The following is an 18,113-nucleotide window of genomic DNA, read 5'->3' on the forward strand; positions in this document are numbered from 1 at the left end:
TCCTGCCTGCCTAATCTCCTCTATTCAGAACTGAGACAGTGGTGGAGAAACTCCTGACTAATTGGATGTCCATCTGCCTTTATGCCTTCCTGAGGGTGAGTTGGGGCCATGTAAAAGGAACACGTATACACACACACAACACACACACACACACACACACACACTAAAAACACTAACCCTAATGAGTACATCTGTGAGCGCCTTTAAGGCATTCTGTGTTTTTGGCGCCCTCTGCAGGACTCTGCTGGGGAGTCTCTCTACATGCTGTTCCGGGCCATAAAGCACCAGGTGGACAAGGGCCCGGTGGACGCGGTGACGGGGAAGGCCAAGTACACCCTGAACGACAACCGGCTGCTACGGGAGGACGTGGAGTACCGCACGCTGGTGAGGACACGCCCACACAACCCCGCCCTTCCTCGCCATCCCCAGTGCTGTGATAGCACAGGCGGTTTTCAACACCTGATGTCATATATCTGTTTAATAAGATATACATCGATTATATCTATCTAATATCTATCTGTTTCAATCTAATAGCAATCAATATTAATATTCTAATTTGAGCCAATAGTGTTTTATCACGTTGCTCTCTTTTTTTTTTTTCCGGAAAAAAACTTTTAAAGGTAACATTATGTTAAAGGCAGCCATATTTTAATAAACACGGACTGTATCGTGAAAATTAGGAAGCAGTTTAATGAATATGATGACCGTGACTATGTGTCATGTGACTTTGGGCTAGAAAGGACGAGCGCACACGATTATGAGGTCAGGTCCTGGGGTCATGTGACTTTGGGCTGGAAAGGAAGGGCAGGTATTGGCCGTGGCCGTGGAGCGGCAGGGCGTGGCTGACTCTGTGCGCTTCCTGCAGACGCTGAACGTACTGATGCAGGGCTGCGGAGGCAGCGAGGCCCAGCCCCTCCCCTCCAAGGTGCTGGACTGCGACACCATCACACAGGTGAAGGAGAAGATCCTGGACCAGGTGTACAAGGGCACCTCCTTCTCCCACCGGCCGCACTCCGACTCCCTCGACCTGGGTGAGCCCGAAACCCGCTCGCCAGCTGTTCTTTCACCGGGGGAATCATCTAAAACCTTGTCATTACATTACATTATTGTCATTTAGCAGATACTTCTATCCAGAGTGACTTCCGTTGCTTACAATTTTTATGTAATCCAATCATACAGCTGGATACCTACTGAGGCAAGTGTGGGTTAAGTACCTTACCCAAGGGTACACCAGCAGTGCCCCAGCAGGGAATCAATCCAACACCCTTCTGGTTGCGAGCCCTGCTCCTTACCACTATGCTACACTGCTGCCCTTTGCCAGTAATGATCTTCCTGTGTCAGTGTAAAATCTAGGGTTAAAAACCTGATAACTTGCAGCGAGCAGCTACAATACTTTTCCACCAATCAACGAGTTGCTGCTGTTAGTGTTTGAACCCTTTTTCTCCACTGAACTGCCTTTGTGTTGGGTGTCGGTGCTCAGAGTGGCGGTCAGGTGTGGCGGGTCACCTGATCCTGTCGGACGAGGACTTAACGTCTGTGGTGCAGGGAACCTGGAAACGCCTCAACACTCTACAGCACTACAAGGTAAGGAAGCCCTGAACACTCTGCTGTCACCCGTCTCTCAAACAAAGCAGAAACAGAAACAGGGGTTGCAGCCAGACTGTAGCAAGAGAAGAAGCCGTTAGACATTGTGGAAGCATGGTATACATGTGTTTCCAATGTCTTATCCAATCTTCAGGATTATCTGAATGTGTGTAAATATTGAAGGCCAGCTAACATGTCCCCTAAAATCCAGGATATGAGCTAAACCTATGATTTCATCGATCGTGGAAGAAACATCTGGCCCTTCTGATTTTATGTACTTTTAAACTGTTCTTAAAAGCACATTTAGCCACAAACTTTGAGACACTGGTGGAAAGTTGGATTTGTAGAAATGTTCATGTTGTCCCTCTTACTCTGTCCTCAGGTTCCTGACGGAGCAACAGTGGCTCTGGTCCCGAGACACAGCAAGCACATCCACCATGACAACCACGACTACGTGGCCGGAGAGAGTGAGTCTACCTGCTGGGCACAGCACTTGCGTTATCTCACCATCCGGTACTGTCCATGATAATGAAGGCTGCCATTTTTTTCCTGTCCTGATACTTCCGCCTGGTGCAATGGGGTATTGGGAGAGGGAAGAGAGGGGTGTTACCCACATTTCTGAGAGAGGGAAGAGAGGGGGTACCCCCATTTCTGGGAAAGGAGAACAGGAGGGTACCCACATTCCTGGGACAGGAGGGAAAGGGAGAGCGCCATCACTGTGTTTCTCACGGCATGTTCCCCCCCCCCCCCCCCCCGCGCAGAGACGCCCATGCTGGAGGACGCGGACGAGGGCGGGGTCAGGCTGTGGCACCTGGTGAAGGCCAGCGAGGAGCCGGAGCTGCCCAAACACCGGCGCGGCAGCCTGAGGGAGCGGGAGAGGGCCAAGGCCATCCCCGAAATCTACCTCACACGGCTGCTCTCCATGAAGGTACCGCACGGCTGTGCCTCCAGCCACAGGGATGCAGGCTCAAATCCAAGGCTGGACTTTGCTGTTGTGCACTGTAGCAGTGTACTGAACCCGAATAGCTTGTTAACCTGAATTGCCTCAGACCCTTAAAATGGCCAAAACCCCAAAATGCATCAAAACCCTTAAAATGGCCAAAAGACGGATAGGTCACCCAAAGGGTGTCTGTTCTCCATGTCTTTTCCCCAGATAAATAATGTAAAACTAATGTCCTTCCTCTGTCTCCACCTTGTGGCAGCGTATGTTTAGTATGTATGAATGTATATGAGTATGTGTATATGCTTGCTCCTGGGTGGGGTATCGCTGCTGTTTGCTCTAACAGAGTAATGTTTGACGTTACCGTACCTCTGAAATCCCCTCCGCAGGGCACACTGCAGAAGTTTGTGGATGACCTGTTCCAGGTCATTCTCAGCACCAGCCGCCCGGTCCCCCTGGCCGTCAAATACTTCTTTGACCTCCTGGACGACCAGGCCGCGCACCACGGCATCTCGGACGCGGAGACCATCCACATATGGAAGACCAACAGGTGGGAGGCGACCTGCCATACTCCGCCCAGTGCTCCACCCAAAGCCCCGCCCAGTGCTCCACCCAAAGCCCCACCCCTTTTGTGTTCTCTGTTGCAGTGGTTCTCAACCCTGCTCCTGGAGGCACACTGTCCTGCATATCTTCAGTCTATCCTTGCTGCTTGATTAAATCAGGTGTGCTCAGCTAATCAAAAGTGCCACTGATGGCTTCAGTCAGGCAGGTAGAGCCAGGATAGATAGAAGATATAGGACAGTGTGTCTCCAGGAGCAGGGTTGAGAACCACTGCTCTATTGGATTACATTACATTACATTTTTTGTCATTTAGGAGACACTCTTATCCAGAGTGGCTTACATAGGTTACAATTTTTACAACTTATCCAATTACACAGCTGGATATCTTCTGAGGCAATTCTGGGTTAAATACCTGGCCCAAGGGTGTAGCAGCAGTGGCCCAGGGGGGAATTGAGCCAACAACCTTTGGTTACAAACCCGGCTCCTTACTATTGTGCTACACTGCCACCGCCTGTATGAGTGCGTTTGTCCTCATTAACTTCTCCGGTAGCTTTTCTCACCCAAAGTCCAAGCAGAAGACGTGTGGTCCCTTGTTACTGACAGATACTCTTTTGCCTCTGTCTTTCTCACTATGTTGGGCTCTGTGTTTTTTTTTTTTTTTTTTTTCCCCCCCCAAAGTTTGCCCCTGCGGTTCTGGATCAACATCGTGAAGAACCCGCAGTTCATCTTCGACGTCCAGGCCTCGGACAACGTGGACGCTGTCCTGTCGGTCATCGCCCAGACCTTCATGGACTCCTGCACCATCGCTGAGCACAAGCTGGGGCGGGTGAGTGTCCGGGACAGCATGAAGGAGGGAAGAGAAGGGGGGAGAGAGGGGGGGGGAGGGAGAGAACAGGAAGGTAGGAAAAGAGAGAGAGAGAGAGAGAGAACAGGAGTGGTTAGAATGGTCACATCCTCACTCTCTGCTATGCATTTCTCACCTGCTCATTTCTCCTTTTGTGCAGGACTCTCCTATCAACAAGTTGCTGTACGCCAGAGACATCCCGCGCTACAAGCAGATGGTGGAGAGGTGAGGATAGCCACCCCACTAAGGTGGGGGGGGTATGGCGGGGGCTGGCGGGGGTTAGCGTGGCAATTAGCAATCTGTTGGGGAGTAATCCGAACATACGGAATCAGTGGCGGGGCACGGCAGGGGAGCTGGCAGAGAGTGTGGCAAAGCAAACGTCAGCCCGTCAGCACCTCCCCTGGGTCTGCTGCGGAACTGCAGGATGTAGAACAGGTAACAGGCAGTGTAATTATCTCCTTCCAGTTTATTTTAACGCTTTATCGTTGGTTAAAACAGGATGCAGCCATGCGGCAGAGCCTGGCCGTTGGCCTTCCTGGGTCTGCGTGTTTATGCCAGTCTGTTCTCCCTGCTCCTGTCCTCCGCTCTGTTCTGGGACCACAGAGAGCTGCAGTGAAACCTACACTCTCACAGTGGTTTTACTGAAGTGTGATATGTGTTTATTGCGGGTAAACGGGGCGTTCAGACGCAGATTTTGATGTTGGCAGAATTAATCCACCTTGTCACCTGGCTCTGTCCAGGTGAGACGTCAGTGTTTGCCTTGGCTGCAGGGGAGGCTTGTGTGCTTTGTGACACACTGACTCTCATTCTCTCTCTCTCTCTCTCTCTCTCTCCTCTCTCTCTACCTCTCACTCTTTATATCTCTCGGTCTCTCTCTCTCTTCCACCTCCCTTTCTCTCTCTATCTCTGTCCTCCCCATCTCTCTATATGTCTCTCTAACTCTCTTCATGTCTCTTTCTCTCTGTCTCACTCTCTCTGTCTCACTCTCTCCCTCCCTCTCTCTCTTTCTCTCTCTCTCCTTCTCTCTCCCTTCCTCGCTCTCTCTCTTTCTCTCTCCTTCTCTCTCCATTCCTTCCTCTCTCCCTGCAGGTACTACGCAGATATCAGACAGACCATCTCCGCCAGCGATCAGGAGATGAACTCGGCACTAGCAGAGCTTTCTAGGGCAAGTGGCCGTTGCTTGCAGTTTCTCCATCCGACACTAGGACAGCTTTGTCACACACAGGGGATATTTTTTGCACATAAGGACTTGATTTGCCTAATGCAACTAGATTTATTGTAAAACAGAACAGACAATGCAGTGTAGAGAACGTTTTGCACTTTTCTTCCCTCTCAAACATTATTTGTTACAGTCATCATACTGGAACAAAATGTTGCTGCTTTGCAAAATATTAATTAATTATCTTCTGCGTAAGAACTAACGTCATCAGCCATCTGAAATATTGCCCTTTACAACTCTCACGTTGTAAAACAATGTATTCTAGCTCGAGGCCATTGAGACACATGTATGAACCAAAAAGGTGTGTTTTTTTTTGTAGTTTAGTTGAAATTTTTTTCCTGTTTCCCTTTCCTTGTAGAATTACTCAGGTGAACTGAATTACCTTGTGGCCCTACACGAGCTGTACAAATACATCAACAAGTACTACGACCAGGTGAGTCCCTCCATCCTCGGCCATGCCGATCCAGCTCCGTGAATCGTGCTCAGTGAACACTCCTGTCGTAAGGTGGGAAGGGAAAGCCTGCGTGTGCAAGGCTGAGTGTCTAGCTGTAATGTGTGCGCTTATGCAGCAGTGCCGCGTAGTGGTTAAGGAGCAGGCTCATTACCGAAAAGGTTGTCATTTCAGTTCCCCACTGCGGCACTGCTGCTGTGTACTTGGGCAAGGTACTTAACCCAGAATTGCCTCAGTAAATATCAGGTTGTATAAATGGGTAACGTGTAAGAAATGTAACCCATAAAAGCATCTGCTAAGTAAATGAATAAATGTATATAAGTCGGTCTGGATAAGAGTGTCTGCTAAATGCCAATAATAATTAATAATGGGTTATGAGGTTTGCGTGTATGACAGCTTTGTCTCATCCGTATATTTGACCCATATCCCTCGGTGTGTGTGTGTTTGCGTGTGTGTGTGTTTGCGTGTGTGTGTGTGTTTGCTTGTGTGTGTGTGTGTGTTTGCGTGTGTGTGTGTGTGTGTGTGTTTGCGCACGTGTGTGTGTGTGCGCGTGTGTGTTTGTGCGCGTGTGTGTGTGTTTGTGCGTGTGTGTGTGTGCGCGTGTGTGTGCATGTGTGCGTGTGTGCGTGCTTGTGTGTGTGTGTGTGTGTGCGCGCGTGTTGCTTGTGTTGCATGTGTGTGCACCGTGCTCTCTGCCTGTCCCAGATCATCACTGCCTTGGAGGAGGACACCACAGCGCAGAAGATGCAGCTGGGATACCGTCTCCAGCAGATAGCCGCCGCCGTGGAGAACAAAGTGACAGATTTGTGACGGCGGGGACAGGGGGGCCGGGGTGCGAGGGAGGGTCTCTGGAAGGAGTCACGGACCGGAGGAGGGGAGGAAGGAGGGAAAGGGGGTGGGGCCGAACTCCTCCTTTTCTGTAGACTGTATCTGCCTGCAGGAGAGGAGAGCAGCTCTCTAAGAACACACAACAGGAGAGCGGAGGGGACGTTAGCCGCTCCACGTCCTGCCTTTTTTAACCACCAACAGGATTAGCCTGGTTTCCTTTCGGTCTCTTTCCCTCTTGGATTTGGTTCGCCAGAGCAGTGAGAATCCCTGTGCGTTTGCAGGCTGTACTGGGAAGTGCGTGGGGGATTCCGGCACAAATTCTTTTCCCGCTGTGTCCTCAGTGACTAACGAAAGCAAAGGAAAACATATCGTGACCCTCTGCAGAGGTACGGAGGTTCCTGGCTTTGGGAGCAGGCAGAGTGGGACGGAACAGGGAGCGGATGGACTGGAGACACACAGCATGGATTTCCAGTGCCGTGAGGTTAACTTCCAGCGGTGTGAACTGAGAGTGCTGTCATTCAGGGGGTACAATGAGTCGCAGTCCCTGGGCTTGGAGGGATTCTGAAAGGCATGATTTAGCATCATTTCTGTTATGGTTTTTGCTTTTATTTTTTGGTGAAATTTACTTTCTGCAAATGAAATTCCAAATGTTTTTTTTTTTCCTGTACTTTTCCTGGTTCACAACCTTACCCGGTGCAGTTGTATATTTTATATAAAGTTGAGGAATATATGAATATATACGTAGGGCATTATTTGTAAATATCCTTCCACCCCCATCCTCCCAATGTCCGCAGTCATTTACATATTTCATTACATCAAGACTGTCAAGTTATACGTCATAGCGACTTGATCCTTTTCTACTGATCTACGAAGTGTTGTTCATGCATTTGTGTCTGTTTGGTTTCTCAGATCATGTCCGAGTTTATTTTGGAACCTAAAATTTGGTGTCCTTAAGGGGACAGATCCTTACAGCTGGCTTTCACGTTCTATTTACCATTGCACAAAAGGTCCATATGAAATTCATTGAAAAGGCTCCCCCTGTCACAAAATGTCTCACAAACCATGACAAGTGCTGATTTCAGAGTTTGTGATAGCTGTTTATTTGTCTCGCCGAATATAAACCAGGCAGGATGAGTTGAATGTTTTTTTTTTTTTTTTTAAACTTCACTGTTGTAACTGTGCCCCCTGCACCCCCCCCCTCACTCCCCCCGAGATCCGTCCCGACAGAACAGAAGATGAAGAATAATGCAAAGCTCACGTCTGAGAAGCAACAGAGATGTGTTGGTTGTCTTGCTGGGGTTACCTGTCTGGTCCTGAGGTTTAAGAGGCAGTTTGACGGACAGCTGCTGTTAGCCTGTGTGTGGAAGGGTGAAGTACACACACTGGAAACACTGTAGGCGGTTGGATCATGTGATAATAGGTTTTGTCGTGGGAGCTCTTGAATGGAGGTGCGCTTCTTTGGTCTCTCAGAATGATGTGGGGAGTTTAACAGTGGGCAGCGCCTCTTGGTGTTCTGTGAGGAAGAGCTGGATCGAGTGATGTGCAGTGATGGGGTGGAGGGGTGGCTGTGCTCGCTGAGCTGTCCTCCTGCCCTGAATGCCCAGGTACACTGTGTTCTTAGTTCTTTTTATTTTTATAGATCTCTTTCTGTGAAAGTGGGAGGCAGAGAGAGTCTGAAAAGCACCGTTGGAGTGCTTGTCGTGCACGAAAACAATGGTGTCATAGGAGGTTTAGTCAGTGTGAGGATACTAAGACACAATTGATGTCCTTGCTTACCCAGGTGCCCAAGTGAATATGATGATAAATTTTCTTTCCTTCGCGTGGGTGTGAGAATCGCCGGCGTGTTTTGATATGAGTGACACATGGATACTGAGTCGTTTGTGTTAATGCTCAGCAGAGCACTTTATAGTGTATTAAGGATTTATTTGTATTTCCACATTTCTACATTCCTTTTATTCAGGTCCTAATAAAGGAAACTAAGGTTTTAAAATTTAATACTTTTAAAATGCTTTTTTTCTCAAGATGAGATGCGAAGCTCTGTTTTTTATATCTCTACTGTGCTGTAATCACTGCTGTATTAAGGTGGTCATGTGTGCAAAAATTATTGATTAAATTCCCCGCGACATTCTTCCTGGTGTATTGCGCCAAGCAGTCGATGGTGAGGCTGGAGGTAACGCTCGAGAGTGGCGCAATGTTGCAGTAACGCGTTCTGTAACGAGCAGCCACCGCGCTGCAGTTCCTCCCGTGAACACTGGGTGGCAGTGATCAGTTTTCACATAACGGAGCGCAGTGGGGAAACCTTGTACAAAACTTGTGCTTTCAAGCTCACTATTTATTGAGTGTTTGGTTTTAATGAGAACACTTTGATGTAATCATGTCTTTGTGAAATTTGATAAAAAGTTTGATAAGACATGTATGGGACACCATGGTGGTAATTTACCTGAAACCTTTCTTTTGGTAATTTGCAAGAATGTGATCACTGTAAAAAAAAAAAAAATCTCAACAAATGCAGTTGCAAATAAGGGATCTTACTGCACTAAATACAGTAGGTTCATTGCTGCTATACAGGTAGTTCTGGACCTGGACTCATCATTTTACAACCCACGTTCTTCATGGCTTATGGCAATGCTTTGGTAATGCTGTATACCGAGAGATGATTTGCATATATATGAGATCTTTGGGGAAAAAAGTACAACTGATCAGGTACTAGAAGGAGAAATGCACACAAAGATGGTGGATTTAAAATGGGGCCCCCACCCCCCCCCCCTTCTCTGTATTCAGTATAGAGACAGAGTGGAGTCCTTTTGACATTTTGGTTTTGTATATGTATGGGAGGCCACTGTTGGCTTTCCAGGGTGTAGTGACCAAAAAAATAAAACGAGTATACAAGGTATGTGTTACACACATCTACTGACCTTCACAGTTACTAATCCCGAACGTGGAAAAATATGTCTTACGTTTACCTTCTACGGATGCGTGAAATTTACCAGAGACATTTGAGGTTACAGGCTCTGGTTTGTGCTGGCTCTTCTCTGTGGGTACCTGACACCTGCGGTCATTAAAAAATAAGGCATAGACAGGTATAAAGGAAGGTTAACATAACCCACTCCTACATGCTCGACTAATGCCTTTTTTTTTCCAAATGCACAATTTTTACCATTGTATGTTTTCCACATAGTAGTATATATCTATAAAGACAAATAATGATAATAGAGAATTAAGGTAATTTGAGGGAAAAAAGTGTAACTTTATTGGTAGGCTGTACAAATTCAATCATGTAGAGCAGGCTCTGCCGGGAGCACTGACACAAACCAGTGTGTTTTTTTTTTTTTTTTTAAAGGATGCCTCTTCTCTGTTAATATCAGTGTAAATAATGACTTATTAAGGCCAACTTGTAGCAACTTAACCTGTTTAATAAGAGAAAGTGGAAGTTCCTACAGACAGTGATGTAATAAAATGCTCTGAAAAATTAAAGATTGGAGGTATTTTGAATTTTTTTCTGTGTCTATACCCCATTCTGTCCATCTATTGTGCATGGAACGAGAGCTCAGAATCAGGCCTGGTCCAAAAGATATGCTCATTTGCCAGCTCAGCTACTCTACCGCCATTGTACAGCGTGTTTGTCATGTTAAAGAGGGGGGGGGGGGCAGGGGTTGGTCAGTCCTTGGCTGGGAAACCACCTGAGTGTTGTGTGGTGTTCTTCAGCCAGTAGGCGGACACACTTCCTCTTGAGCTAGTCCAGAGAAATGACAGGGACACTGTCCTGTAGGAAGCGGTGTCTGGTGTCTTGGATGAGATGTTAAAACGAAGGTCCTGACTCCTCTCTGGTCATTAAGGATCCTGTATCAAATGTGGGCGCCTATCTGTACACCTAATATGCACCTAAGGCCTGATTTCAGGAGTGACCTTCATTCTGCTGATGGATAGCCAGTTATGTAGTGTCATTGCCTGTCTTTCTGTCCCTTACAGCTCTGATCTTCAGGTGTTGCTCCTCCCTCTTCAGTCTCTTTGGGTCCTCCAGTCCTAGCTTCACAGTTGATGCTTCTCTGTACTTGAGGCTTATGCTCCTGATACCCCAGCCTGACAATCAAGTGATGCGAGCCATTTCACTCAGCTCTATAATATATAGTTCTACAACATTTCACTGAGTTCTATAGTTCTATGTAGTTTCTTCCTGTCCATATAAGGAGAGAGATGTCTATGCACATTTCTGTGAACCCTTAACGTGTCTAACACTGTTTCATAGCAATGTACCTCTGCAGCTACATTGATATATGTACCACATCAGTGGGGTGTTGAATCAGAATGATGTGTAGAATGATGTACTTTTTTAAATATGCATCTCCAACAGGAGGTTTAGAGAGGTGTGATTTGATTGGCTGGCAGTTTCACGTGACCTTACTGTAAGCTTAAAGAGCTGAGTCAGGGCGTTGCTGCCTTAAAAGGAGCCATTTTTCCCCAGAATGAAGGCAGATTGTCAGTCAGACAAGGCAGTCTGATATATCTGCCTGGCCTAATAATAACACATGACCTTTACCCACACACATGACTGCGCGGCAATTCCATTATTCTAAGAAAAGTAGTCTGCTGCTTATCAGTCAAATTACTCAATATTGCCACATGGTTTTTTAAAATTAGTTGAGAGCCATTCTTCTATTTATTCCTGGGACAAAGATTAACATGTCTGAACAAAACTGCACATTAATGTGCAATCTCTGAATTGATCAGCTCATCCACGGTGTACCAAATTGATCTTGCCTTTAAAATGAGATTAATCATACACTAAAGTATGTCCTTTGGTTTGTACAACTAATTACAATATGTCACATGGTGGGTCAGCGGAATTTAATTTCATTGTTAGATATTGATCTAACAGTAAATGTAGATTCTCAGAGAATGAACATTTCCTTCAGATGAAGATGAATTTATACAGTTGGACAGTTACGGAAAAAAAATCAGATCAAGTGTACAATTGAATCTCAACCAAGATGTGAACCCTCTTCTTACAAGTCATCTGCCTTTATGCTGCTGCCCGGGGGGGTAACACTGGGGTTTGTCCTTAAGGACATCCTGAACATGCAAGAGGTCAGCTTGGGAAATGGATACAACAGAGTGGAATAGGACTAAACATACACGCCCATCTGATGCATGGTGTCAAGACGTACGCAAATTCATTTGTACCAGCACTTGATTCCAAACAGTGGCAAACAGCGGGATGTTGTGACCTGGCTTCTCCTCACTTGTGGATGTGTTCAGCGTCAAACAGATGCTGCAGACCTCTGCAGTCTACCTGCTCCTTGGTTTTGCCTGCATATTTCTGATTTTATTTTCATTTAGCACACACGTGTGTGTGTGTGTGTGAGATACACCTCACTTCTGATGTTGCGAAGATTTTCCAGGAGCGGTCTGTGACTGGGAGGTTGGTGAGTGTGTACGGGATCTGAGAAAAATGCCATGTGATAGATGCTTTCCCTCCGTATTCTGAGTGAACTGACACCAATGCGTTCTGTATTGGTGTGTTCCATGGGCAGGGAATTTAAACCATACCCAGCCAGGCATATTGCCACTATGGCTGGATACTGTATTTACACTACATTAACTTACATTATTGTCACATAGCAGGTGCTCTTATACAGAGCAACTTATATCAATTACAATTTTTATCCATTTATACAGCTGGATATTTACTGAGGCAATTGTGGGTTAAGAACCTTACCCAGGGGTATAACGGTAGTGTCCCGGCAGGGAAATGAACCAGTAACCTATTGTTTAAAAGCCTTGCTTATTGCCACCACACCACACCACACTATACTAATAGTATACTGTAAGACTGTTGGTGTCAGGTCAGCACTCTTTCAGAAGGGAGAGCGTCAGGTATGCATGATGTAAGTAAGACTGTGTAGGCAACAGCTGATTAGTTACTAGGAGACTGTAACTGGAAAAAAGTAATTTTTTGTTGTAATAGTTTTCCAGTGGTGTGGAGGAAAGAGGCAAATTGGAGCTGCATTTTTTATCAAAATAAATGGATCCTTTATTTTAGTTTACAAAATCCTGAGTTGCTCTCTTTCCTGTCAGATGAGTTCAGATCTTGGCATCCATCATCACAAAGCTCCTCAGACTACAGATTTTCACATAGTCGGTAGTATTCTGGTCAACGGTCATCTAGTCTGGTAGTGTTTGTGCCCGTCTATGGTCTGAAAACACAGCCACAGCAATGTCCTGCTGGTTCCTTCCCACAGCCAGCTCACTGGTCAGATCCTGTCAGCTTCAATAAACACGTTAGTCCTCACAGCAGCCCACGTTAGTCAGCCCGTTTCACTTTTCCCATAATCATAGGAGCCGACTTCCTTGCCGGGCTGCTACCGAGCGATGCAAAGAGCGCTGAGTCGTCGAGCGGTGATGCCAGTCAGAAGCCTGACGGAGCAGAATGCCTGTGGTGCGTTCGGTGTGAGCAGTGTGTCGAGTGTGTGAGCATGTGAGTCTGAGTGGCGCTAGGCCCACGGCGGCCACACGGTGGTGCACTACAGCGTGAGCTGCACCACGTGGGCCCTGGCGGCGCGCGGCGGCGGGGGCAGGGCGGTCTCGGACGGGCGCTGGCGGTACGGCGGCCGCGACACCATGAGCAGCGGGTTGCGCTGGCGCAGCACCTCGTCGCTGACGGAGATGCCGTCCAGGTACTGCCGCAGCTGCGAGCGCAGCAGACGGTTCACCTGGCTCAGCTTCTCCTGCTCCCTCTGCAGACACAGACGCTCCATCAGCGCCTTGTTGTAGGGCTGCCAGAAGCTGTCCAGTGCAGAGTACTTCAGGATTGCCTGGGGAGAGGAGGGGGGGGGGGGGGACAGACCTTTACTGTGCGTTGTTGGTTACTATGTGTGAGTGTGTGTGTGTGTGTGTGTGTGTGTGTGTGTGTGTGTGAGAGACCTTTACTGTGCGTTGTTGGTTAGAGTGTGTGGTACCTGGGCCAGCTCCTCAGACAGGGGCTCCATGCTGAGGTACTTCATCAGACTCTGCTCTTTATCGCTCAGAGTGATGGTGTAGAAGGCCTTCTCTCGCTCCTTCTCCAGCTTTCGGCACACCTCCGTCAGCCTCAGCAGCTTCTCTCCCTACACCAGGGCAGTGCAGAGCATCTTACAGAATACAGCTCACATCACAGCATTCAGCATCTTGCAGAGTACCACTAAGATCAGAGCATTCAGCATCTTACAGAGTACCATTCAGAGAAGAGCATTAAGCATCTAAGAGTACTGTTCAGATTAGTGTTCAGCATCTTACAGAATACTGTTCAGAGTAGCTGTCTGTATGTCATTACACCTGCACACACACTCATACTGAGTGTCTGTATCATGTGCTATGAGTGGTGCCATAGTCTCATACATGTACAATGTATCCAGGCGGAGAGAGAGTCTCGATATAAAGGAAAACACGACTGTGCTTCATACGTAGGATGAAGGACTGCTGAAGCCATGTTCTGCCTTTGACATGTTAACCAGGATAAATGCCACTTGACAGTCATATCTAGGTTTAGGTACCAGTCAGGCAGCAGCTTTTAGCATCTCACGAAATGCAGCTCAGATAACAAGCATTAAGCGTCTTACAGAGTGCAGCTCAAATCGGAGCACTCAGCACCTTAGAGTACCTTTCAGATCAGAGTATTCAGCATCTTAGAGCACTGCTGAGGTGAGAGGAAGCACTGCTGTTTCACAGCCCTGAGTTACCTTGCTTATGATGCCCTGCAGCTTCTTGGCTGCGGCAGTGCTCTGTATGATAATGCTGGAGAGAAGGCTCTTGTCTCGGACCCGGGTGTTGCTGAGCTGGGCTTTCAGCTGCTGGCCCTGCAGGGTCACCTCCTCCTTCACCGTCCGCAGGTCGCAGGTCGACACCTGGCCCTTATTGCTGGGGCACAGCCTGCACCGCAGCACAGAGATGGACTCCTGCGAGGAGAGACAGATTCACGTTCACACATGTGCAGCTGTGAGGAAAAACTCACTAACTGGTTTAATCAGATTGTCTTTCTATCTATTATTGTGACTTAGATGAAGATCGGACCACATTTTAGGAGCAACTTATGCAGGAATGCAGGTAGTTCCAAATGGTTTTCTCACAGGTGTAGCCACCTTAATAAGGGTAAACTATCAGCATCACAAAGGTGGACTCTGGACCTTGGGGGCTTTGAGTGTGCAACAGCAGAGCTGAAAGAAAGCCTTCAGGCGATAGTGACATTGAGAGCCCTCCTTTGTGTCCTGACCCCCCCCCCCCCCCCCCTGCCAGCTCTGACCTGCAGCTTCTGCAACTTCTTCACATGGCTGTTGATCTCCTGGTTGCTGCGCTGGTCGCTGGCCTGCAGCGTCTCGAACGTGACGCAGTGGCCCTCGGTGGCCTCGGTGTAGCTCCGCAGGGCCTGCTGCACCTGCAGCCAGAGCACCTCCACGTCCCCCTCCAGCTGGACCCGCAGCGTATTCTTCTCCTCCGCGGTCTGTGGGAGAGAGAGAGGGCCGAGCGGGGGACCGGTCAGCGCACGGACCGCTGCTGACAGGTAGGGGGCGCCAAGAGCCTGATTTCCTTTATCGCGCACCCTACACCCAGATCTACCCAAGTTCAGCATACTCCTGACAAGATACATCATTAAAGATTCACGCAAGAGCCCAATTACCTTGAATAAGTTAAAGGTTTTTAAGTGATGTGAGCCTGGGGTCAATTACAATGTTACACGTGTGTGTGCTGGTTTAATCTAGTCAAGAGATTATGAGTAATCAAGGTATAATATTATATAATTACATAATATGATGTGTGTGTGTGCATATATATGTGAGTATCACAGACAAAACTGCATCTCAGTAACCCTTGCAGGTGATTCTCATATTCAGCCACCATAGAGATAGATTTTGCATTTGGCTTAATCTTAGTTAAAACAAGCCTGTGGCAGACTTATTGTAGAATTGACTTTTGTGTCTGAGGTAGTCTAGCGCTCTTTGTGCATTGGGCGTTAGGTGTGCTAGCATATGTCCGGGGCAGCACTGGCCAGCGTACCTTGTTCTTGATGTCGTCGCAGGTGCCCTGGTAGTCCTGTCGAGCTTCGCTGTCCACCTCACTGTAGTACTGATCGATGGCAAAGCTCACCTCCTCCAGGTACTTCAGCTCCTTTTCATGCTGGGACATGATCAGGTTCCTGCAAGCGCAGAGCACGGAGCGATCCGCGGGGGTTAGCTGTCAGCTGTGCCTGCACGAATCCGCTCTAAACCCTCAGTGCACGCACTTGCTCGCTAAGCCAGGGCACGCACGCACGCACGCACACACACACCCAGACACTGCACTGCCCATGAGGGTTTGCCTGTGGTTGAACCCCGCTACTGCCTGAATGCCATTCACATTTCCAGCCCCCACTTCACACTCATCTCGATCTGGGACTGAGAAAAAAGAACACCATCTAGCATCCTTTTTCTTTTGCTCATTGCCCGTTTAGCCCTAAATGTTTTTCAAATACAGTAAAGTAAAGCTTTCTAAGCAATGTTCAACTCACTTGCATGAGCCAATTGTTAGAACAGTTTGGATTTGACAACAAATAGCATTTCAAAACGTGTACATGTGGTAGATAAAATTCACTCCATACAAAAAAATTCTACAGCTGTGTAAAAATGAGTGTTACCTCAACACATTGTTGAAACACGATAAAGCCACCATGCCATACCTGTCCCACCGGGCAGAGCTCAGAGAACGGCGCTAGCTCACCTCTCCGTTTCAAACTCGGTGCTGAGCCTCTCCACCTCCGCGCTCCACTGGCCGCGCAGCGAGGCCAGCCTGTCCCGCTGGAGCTCCATCAGCTGGTCCGCGCACTCCACCTGAGAGCGCAGCGCCCGGGACCACTGCTGCTCTGTCTCCATCAGGTCACCCACCAGGCACTGCGGCGGAGCGGGGGGGACAGACGGACAGACGGACAGTCAGGCACGTCTCGGCAAGCCCCCTGACTAACACTGCACACGTCACGGACACCGTCAGCGTGCCTTCACACAGAAACACTAATGCTGAAAACCTGCAGACATGAGCGCTAGCACAGACACACGCCCAAGGTTATGCCGTGTACATCAAGAGGCACCAAAGGCAGGGAGCCTCTCCAGCATAGCCGAAAGCCATCTCCTGACTGCACACTCATACCCAGGGAGGCGCCTCTCCCCAATGGCCAGACAATGACAGAGATAGAGCAGTCACCTTGACAAGATAACTGAAGTTTTACTGACCCAGCTAACGGAGGTTTTGTTGACACAGATAACTGAAGTTTTACTGAGCCAGCTAACGGAGGTTTTGCGACTCCCCCCGGAGGCCCCCCGCTCACCTCGATGACGCTGTCCTTGTGGTCCAGCACCCTCTCCAGGGTCTGGCTGAGCACGGACATGTCCCTGCGCAGCTCCTCGGTGCACGCCTGCCGGAAGACCGTGCGCCACTTCTCCGTCAGCTTGTGCATGTTCACCATGCTGTTGCGCTCCTCCTTCTTCAGCTTCTCCTGTGGGGCAGACGGCACAGGGTGGCAGGCGGGGTGAGGGCCAGGCCGTGTGCCACGGCGGTAAAGAGCAGGGCTCATAACCAGAACGCTGCTGGTTTGATCCCCCGTTGGAGCACTGCTGCTGAACCCTTGGGCAAGATACTGTTGTCTCAATAAATATCCAACTGTAGAAATGGATAAAATTCTAAGGTATCTAAGTCACCCTGGATAGGAGCCTCTGCTAAATGACAATTATGTAATGGAGATGTACTATTTGAACAGCAGTGTAGTGTAGTGATAAGGCCCAGGGCTCGTAGCCGAAAGGTTGCCGGTTTAATTCCCCATTCAGGCACTGCTGCTGTATCCTTGGGCAAGGTACTTAACCCACAGTTGCCTCAGTAAATATCCAAATGTATGAATGGATAGCATTGTAAAAACCTGTAACTGATGTGAGTCGCTCTGGATAAGAGTGTCTGCTAAATGCCAATAATGCAATGTAATGTAGTATGAATCTACAATCAGTTATTCATGGCTGTGAGTGTGCCTGGGATGTTGAATGGGTCCACCGGGTAAAATGCTCGCTGGGGGACCAAACTCTCATCTCCATCTCACCTTGAGGTACTGAGTGAGCATTTCCTGCCTTTTTCTGGCGAGCTCTTCCTCCTCCAAGGCTTTCTGCTGCAGGAAGAGTAGCCGCTCCTCCTCAGTCATGGCTGCCACCTTCTTCTTCCCCTTCTTCTTTTTTCCCTTCTTTGGCATGGTTTCCTCTCTTCCCTCTCCTGATAACCCTGTTTGGATGTTACTGCTTTGAGGTCTGTCACTGTGTCAGTGGATCAGGGCTTTACTGAGTGCCTCTCTCCTTTCAGCTTGATAGCAACTTCTTTTAAACTTATATTTATAAGGTGCAGTGGTCAAGAATTGAGTAACCAATGATTTGATACACAATCATACAACATAAGGTTATTTTTTGTAACTGATGTATGGTGTAATTAATGAAATAATAACTCTGTAAGCAAGTGTATAAACTCATTCGCGATCAGATTTAACTATTTTCAAGCTGGCTTTCCAGCTAGCAAGTTAATGTTAAAAATGAAATAGTAGATCAAGCAAGTCAGCAAGCAAACTAGCTAATGACAGCAAGCAAATTTACGCCAAGTCAGTCTGATTGTTGTGCTACCATAGATGTGTAAATATAAATAACAATTTTATTAA

General features: G+C 48.0%; 2 protein-coding genes across 2 annotated transcripts in view; one reads left to right on the top strand and one right to left on the bottom strand.

The window, feature by feature from the left end:
* plxnb1b (plexin b1b) overlaps window positions 1-6,426 on the top strand; it is an 82,104-nt gene extending 75,678 nt beyond the window's left edge. The window contains exons 29-40 of the mRNA XM_036531811.1: window positions 29-95; window positions 238-384; window positions 866-1,031; window positions 1,481-1,584; window positions 1,967-2,051; window positions 2,346-2,512; window positions 2,914-3,074; window positions 3,764-3,911; window positions 4,090-4,154; window positions 5,019-5,094; window positions 5,507-5,581; window positions 6,305-6,426. Coding sequence (XP_036387704.1) covers window positions 29-95; window positions 238-384; window positions 866-1,031; window positions 1,481-1,584; window positions 1,967-2,051; window positions 2,346-2,512; window positions 2,914-3,074; window positions 3,764-3,911; window positions 4,090-4,154; window positions 5,019-5,094; window positions 5,507-5,581; window positions 6,305-6,409 — 1,366 coding nt within the window. The 3' untranslated portion in view covers window positions 6,410-6,426. The remainder of the gene's footprint in view (window positions 1-28; window positions 96-237; window positions 385-865; window positions 1,032-1,480; window positions 1,585-1,966; window positions 2,052-2,345; window positions 2,513-2,913; window positions 3,075-3,763; window positions 3,912-4,089; window positions 4,155-5,018; window positions 5,095-5,506; window positions 5,582-6,304) is intronic.
* A 6,522-nt stretch (window positions 6,427-12,948) lies between these two features.
* LOC118779636 (dynein regulatory complex subunit 2-like) lies at window positions 12,949-17,660 on the bottom strand. The gene is made up of 8 exons (XM_036531812.1): window positions 17,514-17,660; window positions 16,755-16,922; window positions 16,154-16,323; window positions 15,455-15,593; window positions 14,703-14,900; window positions 14,143-14,358; window positions 13,384-13,530; window positions 12,949-13,239 (listed from the first exon to the last, which is right to left on the bottom strand). The coding sequence occupies exons 1-8, from the start codon at window positions 17,658-17,660 to the stop codon at window positions 12,949-12,951; spliced, it is 1,476 nt and encodes a 491-aa protein (XP_036387705.1).
* Window positions 17,661-18,113: the final 453 nt, after the last annotated feature.

This window comes from Megalops cyprinoides, chromosome 6 (genome assembly GCF_013368585.1).
Source record: "Megalops cyprinoides isolate fMegCyp1 chromosome 6, fMegCyp1.pri, whole genome shotgun sequence".
Lineage (NCBI taxonomy): Eukaryota > Metazoa > Chordata > Actinopteri > Elopiformes > Megalopidae > Megalops > Megalops cyprinoides.